We start from the raw sequence: 18,343 nt of genomic DNA, 5'->3' as shown, positions 1-18,343 counted from the left end.
TGTCTCTTCACAGCAATAGAATCCCTAAGTAAGACAAACACTAACTTGACCCTGACCTTACAGGTAATGGGGACCAATGAGGGAAAGCAGGCCAGAGAAACAGTGTAAAAGCAAAAAGGTATCATATTACATAAAGCCAAGGAGATATTTTACACAATAGGTTCCTGACTTAAAATGACTCAGTGTATGGTTTAATTTTTAAAAAGCGTTTCTTATTATCGTTTGTGAATACGATGTGTGTTTGGGCACACATGGCACAGGGCACCTGCGGAGGTCAGAGGCCAGCTTTCAGGAACTGGTTTTCTCCTTTCCTCTGTGGGATCCAGGCTTAGGCAGCAAGTGCTTTTCCCTGCTGAGCCTTCTTGCTGGGCCTCAGCAAGACAATTTGTTACTTCATGTTAGTGCGAAAAGTCGTAAGTATTCAGTAGAAAACACCTGGAATTTCGCTGGGCTATCACCACATAGTCTGCATGTTCTGGGGGTGCTGGACCGTGGCCAAAGGCGGCCCCGGTAGCACAAGAGTAGCAGCTGGCAGAGCTGGGGTGGTCAGTGAGTTCGTTACAGGAGACACATTTTTACTTCATGAGATTTCCCATTAAACGGTGGGCCATGGGGCTGTAACTTCCTGGAAAGTAGGGGTGCATCAGAATAAAGGATGAAGTAAAGAAATTCTACTGGAAGATGGGTGTCCTAGCAACACACCTGTAATCCCGGCACTCGGCATGCTGGGGAGTGAATTCAAGGCAGCCTAGCCTCCTGCACAGTGAGACTCAGTCTTCAATGGATGTGTGTGTGTGTGTGGGGGGGGGGGGGCTGGTTCAGACAAAGCAAGGCAGGTGAAGTTTTTTCCTCTTGACATTGACCAAAATTCCACAGAGACGGGTCTCTTATTTTGGAACTGATAATGGTGTTTTGGGATTTATAACGGAGCTACCATTAACAACACACTCATCTCTTTTGATTTGATTTTTACTTTTGCCAGAGTTGGGGACAGAACCCATAGCCTCACAAATGCCAGGCAAGTGTCCCCTACCCTGAGCCACAGTCCAGCCCCTGACAGTTCACACGGAGTGTGGCAGGCACGGGTGTCAGTCACAGGTATGGGGTGAGCGCTGGACTGTTGAGGTGGGAGGGTCCCAAAGCCCTGGCCGTGGGGAGCCCTCTAGTGCAATGTCCTTCCGGTGTGGACATTACAATATCCTTCTGTTTTTCCAGCAGGATTTCTCTTTGGAACTGCTTCGTCAGGTGTGAGTGGGAGGTCCCCTCCTGAGACAAATTAATCTTCCCTATATAAAAGCATTTCACAGGCATCTACAGACAAGTTTCCTGTCGAGAAATGAGCTTGTTAATAAATGGGGGGGGGGATAAAGGGCTGCTTGCAGGGAGAGCTCATGCATGGCTGCAGTGTGCAAGCCCGTAGCTGTCGCTCTAAATGTGTGTAGATATGTACAGACAGAGCTTTGCCAACGACCTGCCTCGAGCGTGCTTAAGGTTCCCTACTTGGCTGTAGCTCAGGTGTTTTCCCTCGTTTCCCTCGGGACATGGGTAAGGGTGCCAGGTCCTCTCTTTGTTAGGGAGCAATATCTGCAACTACTTTTGTGCCCCCTTCTTGTTCTTCTTCTAACTGGAGAGAAGAACCGAGCAGTCGACTCCACAGAGGACTGAGTGCACTGGTCAATGGTACCAGCCAGGGTATACAGAGAGTGTGAGTGGTATGGACCTGTCATAGGCCACTTCAAAGAAGGAGTTCATTAGAGACTCAGCCCCACTGGGGAGGAATGAGGAGAAAGTGGGGGAGACATTCAAGCCACTCCGTCTTCCACTCATGACAAAACACCCGATGAAATTTTCTCACAAGATGGAAGGTTCATCTTGGCTCATTGCTTCAGAAGTTTTAGTCCATGGTCACCTGCTCTGCTGCAGTGGTGGAGCATGGTGGCCAAGAAAGAGGGAGAAAGATGCCAGGGACAAGACAGACAAGACATAGTCCCCAAGGACACACTGTCTTCAATTACATCCTACCTCCTAGGTTTCTGTTGCCTCCCAATGTCAAAACCAAGAAGGGTTCATTAACAAATCTGTCCACTGATGAGGCCAGACCTTCCCAATATGGTTACAACCATGACTAAGCATTCACATGTGAGTCTCAGGGGACACTTCCAGTCTATCCTACAACAGCACCCAAAACATACTCTTCTGCTACATCCTTATCTCTAATGATGGACACCACCGCCTTAATGGTAAGTTTAACTATGTATATGCCCATATTTTTAAAAAATATTTTGGACAAGACTGTATCCTTTCCTATAAGTAGAAAAATGTTAAAATAGACAAAAATATAAACTTCAAAAGTATTTCCTCTTTATTTAATTTTTCAGTGGTCTTGAAACCCTTAAGAAAACTGGATTTTTCAGGCTGGATACGGTGGCACAAAGCTGTTCATCCAGCAAGCAGGAGGGGAAGACCAGAGGATTTTGAGTTTAAGGCCAGCCTGGGCTATACAAGTTCCAGCCCAAGTTATCCTTTCCATTTGAAGCAGTTAGCTCCATTGTAGACATTGTTCTGGGAAAAGAATCAGGGCCATGTGTAAACAGACACTTTCAGAAATGTTTATTATGACAAGTTTACTGGCTTCTGTTTCTGATTTGAGAAGGAGTCTCCTGTAGCCCAAGCTTGCTCAAGCTGACTTTGTATCTAAGGCTATCCCTGAACTCCTGATTCTCTGGCCTCCATCTCCCAAGTGCTGGGTGTCCCACCATACCCAGCTCATATGGCATTTTACAAAAATGAAAACTGGGTAGAACTAGTAATAGGGATTGATTAAATGAATTCTATTGCAGTCATGATGGGCTATTGTTATTGGAACCCAGTCCTTACGTATAGCAAGCTCACATTTTACCACTGAATGACACTGTCAGCTTGCCTAGTTATTATGAATGGTTCTATAAAAGATTTATGATGACATGAGTATTGTCCAAATAATTTCATTAAATTCCAACTATCATCCAAATAATTTCAAATTGTCCCCAAAGTGGGACTCCATAATGCAGTGTATGTGGAGCAAAGGCTAAATGTTTAAGCGTTAGCTATTGTTATTTCTGAGGAACCAAATTATAGATTATTTTGATTTTGTATTTCTTTTCTAGAATTGTCAAAGATTCTCTAATGAACATATAATATTTTGTTGTCACATTGTAAGATAAATATTTTAGAACAAAAAAAAATCCCTTACCAAGAGATACAATAACAAAGCTAAGTAGATGTTTGTGGGGCATCCTGGTCCTAGGAACAGGGCATCCTAACCATCAGGCTTTGGCCCTGCATCATGCTCTGCTAGACTTTACATGACCTCTGAACCTGGCAGAGTCTGGCAGGTGGGACTGAGTAAATCCACTCAGACACGAATCCATGGTTCAGAGAGGAGCTTCCAGCCTGGTTATGGCTTCATTGAAATCTGAGCCCTGACCTCAGCAGAGTTAGAAGACTTAGGCCCCTTGAAGTACACTGTGGTATGGAGTATGGGGCCCTGCACCAGAGTGCCAAAGGGGCCTCATTTCCCTGTGTTACTGGCATCAGGACTGCATGGCTGCCTGGAGCATGCACCAGTGCCAACACTTACATACCCCAGGCATCGTTCCCACCTTCTCGCCCACCTGGCAGGGGGTTAGTATTCAGCCCATGCTGCTCGGTGTCTGAGTCTTAGGGAATGTGCCAGAAGCAAGTTGGCAATAAAGATTCGCATTGATCTGTCCTCCAGCTTCCTGAACAGCTGGGGGGTCTTGGCTGCTGTCACTCAGATCTGAATTCCTCTACGCAAAACTTGGAAGGTCTTTAGAGATGGGTCCTTCCAAGACACTTGTAGTGAAGTGGCCAAGGCTGTATTTGTGAGAAGATGATCGGGCTTGTAAGAGAGGTGGGGGTGGGGAGGCATGACTTGAAATTAGATTGATGGTGAGACAGATAGTAGAACTGTTAGATTTCTTAGCCTTTTCTCCACTCATTAGGGATGTCCTTATATTATGTAATTTTTTGTTGAGACAGGTTCTCCTAGCCCAGGTTGGCCTTGAGTTTGCTATGTAGCTCGGGCTGGCCTTCAACTTTCCATTATCCTGCATCCATCTCCCAAGTGCTAGGATTTGTAGGAATGCCCAGCCCTAATATTTACGCCATTAAAAACACCTCTTGAGTTCTCAAGGGGTATATAAACAAGGTATCGCACTTCCCTGAATCCTCCCTAAAACATCCATCTAGCAGGGAGAGCTCTGTCTGTTGGGAGATGTGGTCACAGCGACCCCAATGCTTGTCACTTGCTCCTTTGCAGCTGGCTTACCACTACATTATTGGAGGCTGGCAGAGTGATCAGCGCATTGAAAGCACTCAGTATCGTTGACTGAATGAACTGGGTTTATACCCTCACTTTCACTTGCAAACAGATGTATGTTTTTTGTATTATTTGCTACCAAGGAAAGTTGTTCTTTGCTGTGGATATTGCTCTGTATAAATAAAATGCTGATTGGCCAGTAGCCAGGCAGGAAGTATAGGCGGGACAAGCAGAGAATTCTGGGAAGTGGAAGGCTGAGGCAGAGACGTTGCCAGCAGGCGCCATGAGAAGCAGATGTTAAGATACCAGTAAGCCACGAGCCACATGGTAACTTATAGATTAATAGAAATGGGTTAATTTAAGATATAAGAACAGTTAGCAAGAAGCCTGCCACGGCCATACAGTTTGTAACCAATATAAGTCTCTGTGTGTTTACTCGGTTGGGTCTGAGCGGCTGTGGGACTGGCAGGTGAGAGAGATTTGTCCTGACCGTGGGACAGGCAGGACCAGGAAAACTCTAGCTACAGTTCTTTAAAAAAAAAAAAAAAATTAAGCTTTAGAAAGAAACAAAACTATTTCTTTTTAAAAGCTATTATCACTTTATTGGTTTTTATGTGTATGGGTGTTTTACCTGCATGTGTACCTGGTGACCATGAAGGCCAGAAGAAAGGATTAAATCCTCTGGAGCTGGAGTTACAGATGGTTCTGAGCTGCCATGTGGGTGCTGGGAATCAAATCCAGATCCTCTGGAAGAGCAGCCAGGGCTTTTAACCACTGAGTCATCTCTCCAGCCCCCAAAATGATTTCTCTTTTTTAATGTTTTATTTTATTTAGTCTTCAAATTTGTGTGTATATATATGCATATGTGAGCACCCGAATGCATGCATCTAGTGCCTCTGGAGGCCAGAGAGAATGTTGGGTCCCCTGGAGCTTGAGTTTCAGCTGGTTGTGAGCAGTGTGACCCGGGTGCTGGGAACAGATCTTTGGCTCTCTGCAAGAGAAGCGAGTGCTCATGACCTTTCCTCAAGAGCCATGGGAAATAAATCAATGCTGTGGGAAGAAGAGTGCAAAGTCAAGGCCAGCTCTTTCATCGGTCTGACTTGATAACCAGCAGTGAAGATATTGACGTCCCCTGACGAAGCCAGTGACAATTCCTTAAATGAACTACTTTCAGTTAAGAACACACATGTCACTCAGATGCAGTCTCCTAATGTGGTGACTGAGAAGTAGTGTCATAGAAATGCCAAAGGCTTCTAAAGATAGTGACACTGGGGACCTGCACTTTGGCACAGTGTCCCAGCTGCAGAAACTCCATTGTCAAGACTTTATTGAGGTACAACACAAGCCATGACTCATGCATTAAAGCATACAATTCAGCAACTTTTCCTCTGGTCACAGAGTTGTGTAAACATTCCCACAATCAACTGTTCTGAATATCTCATATCCACAGCATACCATATCAATGGTAGGATGACCTTTAACCTTGTAAGAATCGCATACAACGTGAGATCCTTTGTGTTGTCTTCTTGATATATTTTCAAAGTTCAACCATGCCATGCTACATATGAATATTTCATTTCTTCTTTATATATTTTTGGTAGACTAGACTGGTCTTGATTTGGTTAATGTAGCCAAGACTTTTCTTGAACCCACCTTCCTGCCTATGCCAAGTGCTGGGATTATAGGCTCTGGCTATCACACCAGCCGTGCTTGGCTTTCTTTTTATCTCTAAACAAAACTATTCCACTGTAGCGGGTTAGTGGTGGCACACACCTTTAATCTCAGCAGTTGGGAGGCAGAGGCAGTTCGAGCTCTGAGTTTGAGGTCAACCTGGTCTACAGAGCAAGTTCCAGGACAGCCAGGGAAACCCAGAGGAACCCTGTCTCAAAAAAACAAAACAAAACAAATTCGAGGAAGAACTTCATCCCATGAAAAGCCCACAGTAAGGCCCAGAATCTACTCAAACATCGGGCTGTCAGTCAGAACACAATCACAGTCTCCTCATAGTCAACATCTATTGGTGTTACTGAGGAAACCCATAAGTAATCCCTCTGATAGCTTTTGTAGATGTCAGTTGACTAAAAAATCCACTGATTCATTCATTCATTCATTCATTCATTCATTCATATTCTCTCTCTCTCACAGACATACAGACACACACACATTCAGCTATTTTGAAACAGGATTTCACTACGTAGACTAGGCTGGCTTTAAACTCACTATGCAGTCCCAGGTTAGCCCGCAAACTCAAAGCAATCCTCTTGTCTCTACCTCTCAACTGCTGGGATTACAGACACATGGCTGGATCTTTGCCTTACCCGCTAGGACTCTGTGTAAGTTCTTACAGACTGGAAAGGAAGAGCTGGTCCTGGTCAGGTTTGAGGATACACATTGGGAATCTCAGCATTTGGAAGGCAGAGGGAAGAGAAGTAGAAGTTTAAGATCACCTCTACCTATTGTGTTCAAGCCAATCTGGGCTACACGATACCCTGGGTAACCAAGAAAAAAAAATGCTAGTCTTTCTTTTCTGATGGTTGAAGAAGGGATATAGAATGCGTGACAGGTGCAGCTGTATGGTGGTCGGGTTGGGGCACCTGGCTCAAAATTTGCAATCTGAGTAGTGCTCCACTCTCTTCCTCCAATCTTTCAGTGTTCACCCCAATATCTGGCTCTGGGTTTTTTATTAACAAGACAATTTAGCAACTCGTGCTACAACTCTCATTCTAGAAAACTGGTTGTTGGGTTTCTCCCTTACTCCAGTATGGATCCAGACAGCCGTCTAGCCAGAAACATTAGCTAGAACTGGGTCTGGTAGCACAGGGCTGTAATTCCAGTTACTGGGAGTGGAGGAGGGGGTGGGGCCTACACTGGAGGATCCCAAGTTCAAGACCAACTTGAGCTGCACAGTGGCACCCTGTCTTAAAAGAAAACCAAATTTTTGCAAAAAAGGAAAACAAATGTAAAGACATGGGGAAATTGGATACAAATTATAAGAAAATGGAACAATCCATTCAGAAGGCTGAAGAGCCTAGTAATGGGAATTCCACATAACTTGACCTGAGAAAGAAAGGGCAAGAAATTCTTATATAATTTAGATCTTTTCCCACTAGAACAGAGGTTATAAATTTTCAGGTGAGAAGTCCCGCCAAGTATGCATTCCAGTGAATGAGAAAAGATGTGCCCACCCCAAGGTACATCACGCTTGCCTCTTAGAACCAGATGGAAGAGTCCTAAAGCCTTCAGATGTGAGGTGCCAAGGATAGAAGACTGCTGTAGGATGGTCTGTATGTTAAATTGCTCTGATTGGTCAATAAATAAAACACTGCTTGGCCAGTGGCCAGGCAGGAAGTATAGGCAGGACTAACAGAGAGGAGAATTGAGGGAACAGGAAGAGAGACACTGCCAGCCGCCGCCATGACAAGCAGCATATGAAGATGCCAGTAAGCCACGAGCCACGTGGCAAGGTATAGATTTATGGAAATGGATTAATTTAAGCTATAAGAACAGTTAGCAAGAAGCCTGCCATGGCCATACTGTTTGTAAGCAATATAAGTCTCTGTGTTTACCTGGTTGGGTCTGAGCGGCTGTGTGGATGGCGGGTGACAGTGATTTGTCCTGACTGTGGACAAGGCAGGAAAATTCTAGCTACAGAAGACAGGCATCGGTGTAACCATGGCTGCACTAGAAGCCGAGTTCCAGACTCAGCCACACACGTGAGCCCCAATGTAAGGGTGAATTTGTTTGCGCTAATGTGTAAACACTACACTGTCTTTGCCTGCTGTCAGAGGGAGTTACTAATGTGCACCACAGAATCAAGGTAAACCAAGGAAGGGCAAGACAGCAATCTGCAGGACCATGGGCAGACTTACCTTGGCACTGGGAGGTCAGAGGGGAGGAAGAAAAGAGAGGTGAGGAGGGGGTGGAGCATTGCAGGGGTGGGTGGGGATGACTAGGCCTTGAGTTAAGCGCATGGGAACCCCGAGTCAGTTGACCAAGAGGGCCCTGTGGGTTTGGTGAAATTGTTCAACAGGAAAAGGTACTTGCTCTTTCGTTTAGTGACCTGAGTTCAATCCCTGGGACCGACAGAGTGGAAGGCAAGAATCAACTCCCATAAGTTGTCCTCTGAGACACCACACACACACACACACACACACTCCTGTTTCCAGTCCTTCATGAAGCCCAGCTACACTCTTGCCTCTCTGGCTTTATGACACTCCGTCTCCCTGCAGTCAGTTCTTCCAGCTTCCCGGTAGATTTTAACCACTGGCAACCAAGACTCCTCCAGAAAACTCTGCCACTCAAGCAACTTGAACCACCGACCTCAACATTACCTGGTTGTTAAAAATGCTGCCTCTGGTCTTCCCCGGACCCATCCAACCGGAATCTTTTTTTCCTTTCTCTTTCAGTGCTTGGAATAATTCTGAGCCTCGTCCAGCTGGGCAAGCACTCTACCACTGAGCCGCATCCCTGACCCACAGAACCTGAACTTGTTTTTAGATTTATTTATCTATGTTTTGCCTGCATGTATGTCTGTGTACCACATGAGTGCCTGGTGTTCACGGAGGTTAAAAGAGGGCATCAGATCCCTTGGACCTGGAGTTATTGAGTCACCTATGTAGGTTCCGGGAACTAAACTTGGGTCCTCTGAAAGAGAGATAAGTGCTCTTAACCATGGAGCCAACTCTTCAGCCTCCAGGACCTGCATTTGAACAGGAACCAGGGTCTCAGGACATTTACACATCTGTCTAAGAAGCGTTGTCCTCCTACATCTACTTTGTAAGGTAGCATGCTGAGCATACTAGAGATAGCATTTAAGACCTGACCCTGCTGGGCACAGTGGTGCATGCCCCTAATCCCAGCTTTTGGGAGGTAGAAGCAGAGGGTTCTAAAGTTCAAGGTTACCCCCCCCATCCCACCCCCACCCCACCCCTACCTAGCAAGCTTGATGCCATCCTGGAGCTACAGGAGACCCTGGACTGCAGGGGTCCAATGACAGCCCTGTGCCAAATCGCTAAAGCCGGCACACAACCGAAAGAGCAGAAAGCACATTCTGTCGGCACAGGCTTCGGCTCTGGGCCAGGAACCCGTCAGGTTAGTCGGGCCGGGTGTCACTGGGAACCATTAAGTAAAATCGCCTCTCAGGTGTGGCAATTGGCTACGAGTGAATGACCAAGCGACTGTCAACGTCCTGGCTGACGCAGGCCGGGGTGCCGGGCTAGCGCTCTCTTCTTGGCGGAGCTCCCCTTCTGCCCCTGTGATCGGGAAGTTGGCAGGAGGAGACAGCCTGGGTTAGCCACTGCTAATTGCTTTTTCAGGCAGAAACCTGTGGCCTACAGGACGAGGGGAAAGAAGGGGACAGAGAGGGGGCTGGGGGCCCCTGCGGGGGTGGGTAGGAAATCCCATCCCCATTCTTGCCAGGAGCTGGTTGCCTCCCACCTCTTTTCCTGGTTGAGGTCCTTTGGCAGCCAGCCACGGTCTCTGTGCTCCCTTCCACCCCTCTCCAACGTGAGCACATTTGAATGGAAGCCAGGGCTTAGAGACAGACGGCAAAGGCAAGAGGAAGTGGACTTGTGGACAGCTGAGGTCCCAGCTCAGCCCTCCGTGTGCTGTGACCACAAGATGAGAGAAAAGAGGAGGAGGAGGAGGAGGAGGAGGAGGAGGAGGAGGAGGAGGAGGAGGAGAAGATCACCCTTAACCCTCCAAAATTTTACACGGGAGAGTCCTTGAAGGTGTCTTTAGAATCTTACATTATTCAGCAGTAGCAAACCCCTCCACTGAACGTCTGTTTTCACCAAGGCTTGTTGTCATCTCTGGAGCCACCAATGCAAGCAGCAGTCAACCACAAACCTCCAAAAGTAGCCAACACTTACAACTGTGCTAGGTGGGGCCGCTAATCCCAGCCATTAATGAGGCTGAAGCAAGGGGATTAAAGGTTCAAGGCCAGCCTGGGCTACTGAATGAATCTAAGGCCAGTAAACAAAGGATGTGACCTCATTTCAAAAGGAAATGCATAAGGAGGGCCAGAGGTACAGTGTAGTGCCAGCCTAGCGTACGTGAGGTCCTCAATTCAGTCCCCAGTAACACACACATGCAGAGAGAGAGAGACAGACAGACAGACAGAGAGACATACAGACGATAGATAGATAGATAGATAGATAGATAGATAGATAGATAGATAGAAAGATAGACAGGCAGGCAGACAGACAGAGCAATCACAAAGTGTCAGGCACTTTTTAAGTATATATTCTAATTCATTTAATTCTCAGAACAACTTCTTGGGGATGACTACCATTAGTCCCCACTTTACAGGAAAAGCTGAAGTGTAAAGAGAGGTGATGAGGTCACGAGGTAGTGTCAGTCAGCTTTTCAACGCTATAACAAAATCCTCGAGATGACTGAAAGGAAGACAGATTAAATGGAGCTCATGGTTTCTGAAGTTTCAACCACCGTGGCTTGGTCTTGTCACATTGGACACATCACTGTGAGGTGTAGATGTTGCAAGGTTGCTCACTTTATGGAGGCCTGGAGGCAAAATGAGGGAGCAAGGGGTCAGGGTCCCACTTCCCCTTCAATGACCAAACCTCTTGTCACAAGGTTCTACCTCCTAAATGTTCTGCTGTGATTGAGGACTATGCCTTCCACATACAGCCTTTGGGGGACTGTTATAATGCGAAGCACAACCCCAGTAGAACTGGGGTTCAAATCCAGGTAGGATAGCCCCAGAGTGCCTGCATTTTAACCAAGGTGCTTAATCCGTGACACAGGAGCCACATGGTGGGCAAGATGCCCATAGCAGCCTCTGCTAGTGAATCCTACCCCAGTCTTAGTGAACGGCTTGCTTCAGCTAAGTAATTCAGAGGCAATGTGGAATGGGGGGCAAGAAGTGTCATATAGACCTGGTAGCACAGGCCTGTAATACCAGCTCCTTGGGAAGCTGAGGCAGGAGAGTGGTATATCCAAGGCCTGCCTGGGCAGTTGAGACAAGAGTCTAAAATAAAAAGTGAAAATGGAGCTGGGTATATCCTGCAGCGGTAGAGCGCTACCTGGGTTTGGTCCCTAATGTCTTGAAAACAAACAAAACAAAACAAAAAGCAAAGGGGGTGGGGGCAAGTGACTCATGGTGCTGTCACTTAGAAAGGAAGGACTTCAGTGCTGAGTGAGCACTGAGCACCTGTCACATCCTGGGCACTTTCTAGGCTGTCTTCCTGGCAGTCCTGTGCAATGTTATGCAATGTCCTGCTCCTCACTGGGTCTCTGAGAAGCAAAGAAGCCCAGAAGATCCAGGGACTCATTGTCATTGTCATTGTTCTACAGCTGAGGATGGAACCCAGGGCCTTGTGCAGGCAGGGCAAGTGTTCTGCCACCGAGTCACTCCCAGCCCCCATCCTTCCCTTTTCTTCCTTTTCTATTTTGTTTTGTTTTCCCTAAAGTAATGGGAACTGAACCCAGGATCTTGCTGGGAAGGCTCTCTACCACTGAGCTACACCCCAGCCTTTTTGTTTGTTTGTTTTCCAGATGGAGTTTCTCTGTGTAGCTTTGGCTGTCCTGGAACTCACTGTGTAGACCAAGCTGGCCTCAAACTCAGAGATCTGCCTGCCTCTGTCTCCCGAGTGCTGGGATTAAAGGCGTGCACCACTACGGCCCGGCTCTTACTTTGTTTTAAATAATTGATCTGAACAACACTCACCAAAGACATACCGTGTGTGCAAACAAGATCCTACACCACGTACCGGAGGCCACGGGGATGCCTGGGAGCTGCTTTTGCCTTTGTAAGACTCGCTGGCAAAATTTCTTTTCTGCTTTGTAAGTGCTTTTTAGTTGACTAGGGCATGAGCCCTCCCCTTTTTTTCCCTCCCCCCTCCCTTCCTCCTTGCCTTTCCTTCTCTTTTATTTTCTTTATAAATTCTCCCTACTGAGCCCAGGCTGACCTCAAACTCACAACAATCCTCCTGCCTCAGCCTCCCAGGTCCTGGGATTTCCAAGCATGTGCCATCACACTCTGCTTCCCTCACCCTCCTTTTTTTTAAATAAGGGAAATGGTGGATGGACGTGAAGGTTTTACCATTCAGTTACAGCCAGAGCGTGACCCCAAGTTGACTCCTAGTGCCGGACACCTGTCCCCATCTCTCTCCCTTCATCTTGACATTGCTGTGACTACAGGCTACAGTCCACTTTGACTTCTTCTCCCCAGTCACTGGTACCCCGCCCCCAACCTGTGTGTCCATCTTCCTTGTCTGACAAGTACAGACATTCATTCAGAGACGAACCCCCAAAGACATAGGGTCAACACCACCAGGTGAGTGCAAGCTGGTCCTTTGGAAGCTCTGCTCTTTGGCCTAAAGCCCCACCTGGTACATAAGCAAAGAGCTACACCATAGGCATCATGACTCATTCCCCCATCTGCTGACTCGGGAACTGAAGCCTTTGCCCCACCGTGTAATTACTGGAGAAGAGGAAGTGCTTGAAGATAAAGTGACTCTTGTTGCTCACAGGAAGGAGTCAGAGCACACAGCATTCTAGTTCTATTGTTGCTGGTTTATTATTTATTTTAGCCAGGGTCTTACTATATAATCCAGGCTGGCTGGAAACTTGCAATCCTCCTGCCTCAACCTCCTGGATGCTGAGACTGCAAGCCTGGACTACCACGTCCTTGCAGTATAGCCTTCGCTTTGGTTCTCTTTTGACCTCTGGGGGCTCCACCGCTGCATCCAGCAGGCACTGTGCCGGGAACAGAGCTCAGTGGGAGAGCACTTGGCCAGCAGGTACTCGCCAGCTTGGCCAGTGCCTCAGCTGCCTGAACATCTGTGCTCAGCACAGCTGCAGGCAGGGTTGCTAGGCAAGGATCCACATGCGAGTGTGGAGGAAATGACACAAGTACTTCTTATTTAGCAGAACTGGGCCACAACAAGAAGAACCACAGCACAGACAATCTGTTCTTTAAAGAACTCTGTGTTATCAAATTCACTTCTGTGGTCTGGCCCAAGAACTTCCCTTTTTTTTTTTTTTGTACTCTAAGTTAGATAGAGGAAGAGGCACGTATCCCTTGTTCCCCCACCCCCACCTCCTTCCTTGCCTCCTTTTCCTCTTCTTACTGTTTTGTTTTTTGAGACAGGGTCCCATTGTGTAGCCTTGACTGATCTAAACTCACTCTGTAGACCAGGCTGGCCTCAAACTCATGGAGATCCACCTGCCTCTGTCTCTCAGCTGCTGGAATCACGGGTGTACGCCACCACACCTGAGGCCTTTCTTAAAATGCTGTCAAAGTGCAAAATGATTTTTGAAATAATTTTAGCCTGAGTAACTCTGACCACACTGTCTGAAGTATTTTCCTGACCATATTCTTCCTGTGCCCAAAATATCTCCTCCCAATTAACTAACAATAGTCTGCTTTTGAGGCTATGGCCAGCAGATACAAAGGCTTCTGGGAGTTCCAAGAGACCCAGACTCTAGGGATACCTGCAGAAAGTTGTTCCTCAAAATCTACTCGACTTTATTGCAGATAACAGAATTTTTGGCTGGACACAGACCACCCAGCTGATATCAATGTTTTCCATTCTTACTTGCGTGTACAAGTAAGGCCTAGTAGTGTGTAAGAACTCAAAAGGAACAATTGTGGGGGCTGGAGAGATGGCTCAGAGGTTAAGAGCACCAACTGCTCTTCCAGAGGTCCCGAGTTCAATTCCCAGCACCCACGTGGTGGCTCACAACCATCTGCAATGAGATCTGGCGCCCTCTTCTGTGTACATAATAAATAAATACATCTTTAAAAAAAGAAAAGGAACAATTGTGCCCCTACAAAGTGTGTGCTGGGGCTGCAGAGATAGATCAGTCAGTAAAGTGCACAAGGAAAAACAAAAAAAAGAGAGGTCGGGGGTGGTCAAGAGCACTGACTGCTCTTGCAGAGGACCCAGTTCAGTTCACAGAATCTACATGGTGGTTCACAACCATCCCTAACTCCAATTCCAGGGGGTCTAATGCCCTCTTCTTACCTCTGCAGGCACCAGGAATACTCATGCACACATACACAGACATATATACATACCACATGGGCGCCAGGAACACACAAGGCACACACATATGTACATACGGAGAAAACCTTCATAAACACAAAATAAAATAGTTTTTGGGAGGGAAAGAATAAGAATGAATATATGTCCAGCAGGCCTGGGGAAAGAAGCCACCATGCCGGTCTGTATGCCATTAGGTTCTTTTCTGTTACCTGTAGTCAAAAGTGACCATGTCCCCTCACAGCACAGTCAGGGACCCACGCCTCTGCAGCACGCCCCTTCGCACACTGACTACTTCCCATCCTTGAGATTAAGATGATCTAGATGAGTTAATAGGTTGACTCCCCAATTAATTGGGTTTAGGGTGGGTCATCAATGAATTTTCCGGGAGATGCTAATCAGGAATGTGGACTCATCAGACTAGGGGTAAAGGAGGACCAAAGACACCAGGCAAAGCATGCCCAGACAGGTTAGTGATGTGCCCAAAGGCATGCATTTCAGGTGGCAGACCCTGGCCTGGATCCCTAGGCTCCCTCTCTCCTCTTGTTCTTGGCGGACTTGTTTGGAGCCACACTCCAAAATAGCAAGGAAAGCTTCCCCTCTGCTCACAGCCAACTCCTTATGACCCGTGTGCCAAACCTGCCATTCCTATGGCACCTGTGAAAAACATCAACTCACCCTGTTTCTGGAATTTACTCTCTCATCCTAACTTAACACATTTAAAAAACAAACAGATTTTTTTTTCCCCACAGAAAGAGTGATGTACCTCTACCATGTATCAGGTGTTGTGCGCGGCTCTCTGCTGGGTGCTATTTAACCACAAGACCCCTTTCCAGGGCAGGAATGTGGGAACTGCTGGGAAGAGCAGAGTCAGGGAAGAACCAGGCTGGCCTGTCTGGAGAGCTGGTGTCTTTCCCACAGCACTGTCTTGCCTCCCACAGATCTATCCTGATCATCCTTGCTTTCCTCCCCAGCCCTCTCCGTGGGCACCTGGCCAGGAGGGCTTGATCTGAATTGCCAGCGGGCTCAGACCCAGGGGATATGGTGTGGGAGAGATGGTGTGCAGGGCAACCCCCATGGGAGGCCCAGCAGGTGGCATTTTTCCCCACACTGCCTCCTCCCAGGCCTGTCCTCCCTGCTCCAAATTCCCCCTTGCCTGTGCCCACATCACCATCTTCCATTTCCAGAAACCTTTTAGTGCCTGTGCTGAACATCCTTCTTACCCTTGACAAAGCACGGCTTGGTCGTTCCTCCCAATGCCACTCTGTCCACAGTCATCAGCTTAGCTTTGTTTTTAATCCCACAGAGGAGAAGCAAAAGGCTCTCAGCTCAGGCCTCGGCTGGCCTGGTTTGGGGCTGTGTTTGTACCCAGAGCTGACTGTCTGTCGAGCTCAGATTCCCAGAGGCCTGAGGGCAGGACTGTGTCTTCACATGCTGGGTGGCAGGTAGCGTGCTCTGTCAGCTCTCCATGAAAAACAAACAGCTGTCATGCAAGACAAGGAAGCTGCAAGGCTTAGGGAGGCTCCTGGGAGATTGGAAAACGCAGGCTCAAGATCCTGACCTCTGGGGACACCACCTACAGAGGCCATGTGGGGATACCCTGATGATGGGCTCCATGAAGAACCAGGGTCATGCAGTTGAAGGGAACGTGTGAAGGCAGGGGGTGGGGAAGACCCCTTCTGACTTCATTGTGAATCCTAAAAACAACCTGTGGTGTTCCTTTTTCCCCCAAAATGAGGGGTTCTCCAAGGAGAGCTGGGGGCCCAACTAGGAAGCAAAATCATAAGCGCCACGCTCAGATTGGGGTGGGGTAGGGGGATAAACAAGACCATGTTACATTCACCCAAAGGAGACAGAGTTTTTAAGAAGTAGGCAGGCCTTGGGAAGAATTCCCATTATTTTCTCTCCTTAAAGAGCCTGTTCAGCTTTCAAAGCCCAGCTCAACTGCCTAGCCGCCCAAATTCTAGGCCAGCCTGAGCTAACATGAGACCCCGTTGAAAAAGAGAAAGAGGAAGGGAGGAAAGGAGTCAGTTTGATGGGGTTAAAGCTCTTTGGAAGCTTAAGGACTGGTTGGAGGACATTTAAGATGGGAAAATTGGGACCACGTTGTCATCCCTACAGCCCTAGAAGACCTCGGAGTAGACTTAGGCTTGAGAAGCCTGACAGGAGGAAAGGAGACGGGAGCAACAATGACAAGCTGCAGGCCTTCAGGTTAACTGTGACAAGCTGCGGAAGTACCCAGCCACGCACCTCTAATTCACTAATCCCTTTGGGGCTCATGCCTCCTGCTTTCTTGTGTCCTGTAGATGAACGATGGACTTCGTGAATGAGCAAAGGCCTGTGTGAATGTCCCAGGGCTTGGCCTGGGGAGGACATAAGTCTGGATCCTTTGGTGGTAACAGTACAAAGACTGGACCACTGAGATGGATCTGTGGGTAGAGATCTGACATCCTAGTTCAATTTTGGGGGTGGAAAAAAAGAACAAACCTCCACATTCATGCTGCAGCACACACACACACACACACACACACGTACACACACACACCAATAAATTTAAAATGTAATAAAATTAATAATGGTGATATAATATTGTTTTAAGTTCATTTTTATTTTTTTAATTTATCTGGTGTAAATATGGGTGCAAATGTGTTAGGGTCCATGTGTGGGGGCAGAGGACAACTTTGGGGAGTCACTTCTCTCCTTATACCATGTGGATCCTAGGGAATTGAACTCAGGTTGTTAGGCTTGGTGGCAAGCACCTTTCACCCTCTGAGCCATTTCACTGGCCCTTGATTTGGTTTTATTTTTATTTATTTATTTATTTATTTAAAGATTTATTTACTATGTATACAGTGTTCTATCTGCATGTATGCCTACAGGACAGAAGAGGGCACCAGATCTCATTACAGATGGTTGTGAGCCACCATATGGTTGCTGGGAATTGAACTCAGGACCTCTGGAAGAGCAGTCAGTGCTCTTAACCTCTGAGCCATCTCTCCAGCCCTTTATTTATTTTTTTAAGATTTATTTTATGATTTTCAGTTGTGTGTATGAGTGTTTGCCTGTATGCAGGTGCGTGCAAGGGCCCACTGAGGCAGGAAGATGGCAGATTCTCTGGATCTAGAGTTACAGGCAGCTCTGAGTCCCTTGACATGGGTACTAGAAACAAAACTCAGGTCCACTGGAAGAGCAGTAAGTATTCTTAACAATTGAGCCATGGTTCCAGTCCCTGGTTTTGTTTTGTGTTTTTAAAGAAGTATTATAGGAGCTGGGTTTGGTGGTGCAAGCCTTTAATCCAAGCACTCAGGAGGCAGAGGCAGGGCAGACCTCTACAGAGTGAGTTCTAGGACAGCTAGGGCTACACAGAGAAACCCTGTCCCCCTCTCCACAAAAAAAATAAATAAATAAATGAATCAAAGCCTTGCAGGGCTGGAGGGATGGCTCAGGAGTGAAGAGCACTTGGTGCTCTTGCAGAGGACCTAGATTTGGTTCCCAGCACCCACATTGGATGGCCTGTAACTCTAGCTCCAGGGCACTAATGTTCTCCTCTGGCCTCCGCCAGCACCTGCACTCAAAGGCACGGACTCCCATGAAGACACATACACATACACATAATCTAAAAAATAAAATAAATTATTAAAAAACATGATCCAAAATAATCCGTTCTTTCTTTTAAGGACTTATTATTTTTACTCATGTGTACATGCATGTCTGGTGCCTGCAAAGGCCAGGAGTGGGTATTAGATGCCCTGGGGAACTAGAGTTATAGAGGATTCATTGTAAGCCACCCTGTGGATGCTGGGAACTGAACCTGGGTCCTCTGTAAGAACAGAAAGTGCTCTTAACTGCTGAGCCATCTCTTCAGGCCCAGTCCCTTCGTCCTGGGAAATTGATTATTTTAGCTATTTTGTTACAATGACAGAAAGCTGATGAACATAATTTCATAATAGCCAAGCATGTTGTCCATGACAGAGACTTGCTAGACCTCCATGTAGCTGAAGCCATCCATGTGCTG

At 47.1% G+C, this 18,343-nt stretch overlaps 1 protein-coding gene across 2 annotated transcripts in view; it reads right to left on the bottom strand.

Annotated features, from left to right (window-relative positions):
- Positions 1-15,230, bottom strand: part of Ninj2 (ninjurin 2) — a 43,853-nt gene extending 28,623 nt beyond the window's left edge. Inside the window, exon 1 of one of the 2 annotated variants that reach the window (XM_059256867.1) lies at positions 15,095-15,230. In XM_059256867.1, coding sequence (XP_059112850.1) covers positions 15,095-15,103 — 9 coding nt within the window. In that variant the 5' untranslated portion in view covers positions 15,104-15,230. The remainder of the gene's footprint in view (positions 1-15,094) is intronic. The other variant, XM_059256868.1, reaches the window with a different exon arrangement.
- Between the last annotated feature and the right edge of the window lie 3,113 nt (positions 15,231-18,343).

Source organism: Peromyscus eremicus, chromosome 3, assembly GCF_949786415.1.
Source record: "Peromyscus eremicus chromosome 3, PerEre_H2_v1, whole genome shotgun sequence".
NCBI lineage: Eukaryota > Metazoa > Chordata > Mammalia > Rodentia > Cricetidae > Peromyscus > Peromyscus eremicus.
Note: the sequence above shows the minus strand (reverse complement) of the source record. Positions and strands in the feature narration are given on the sequence as shown.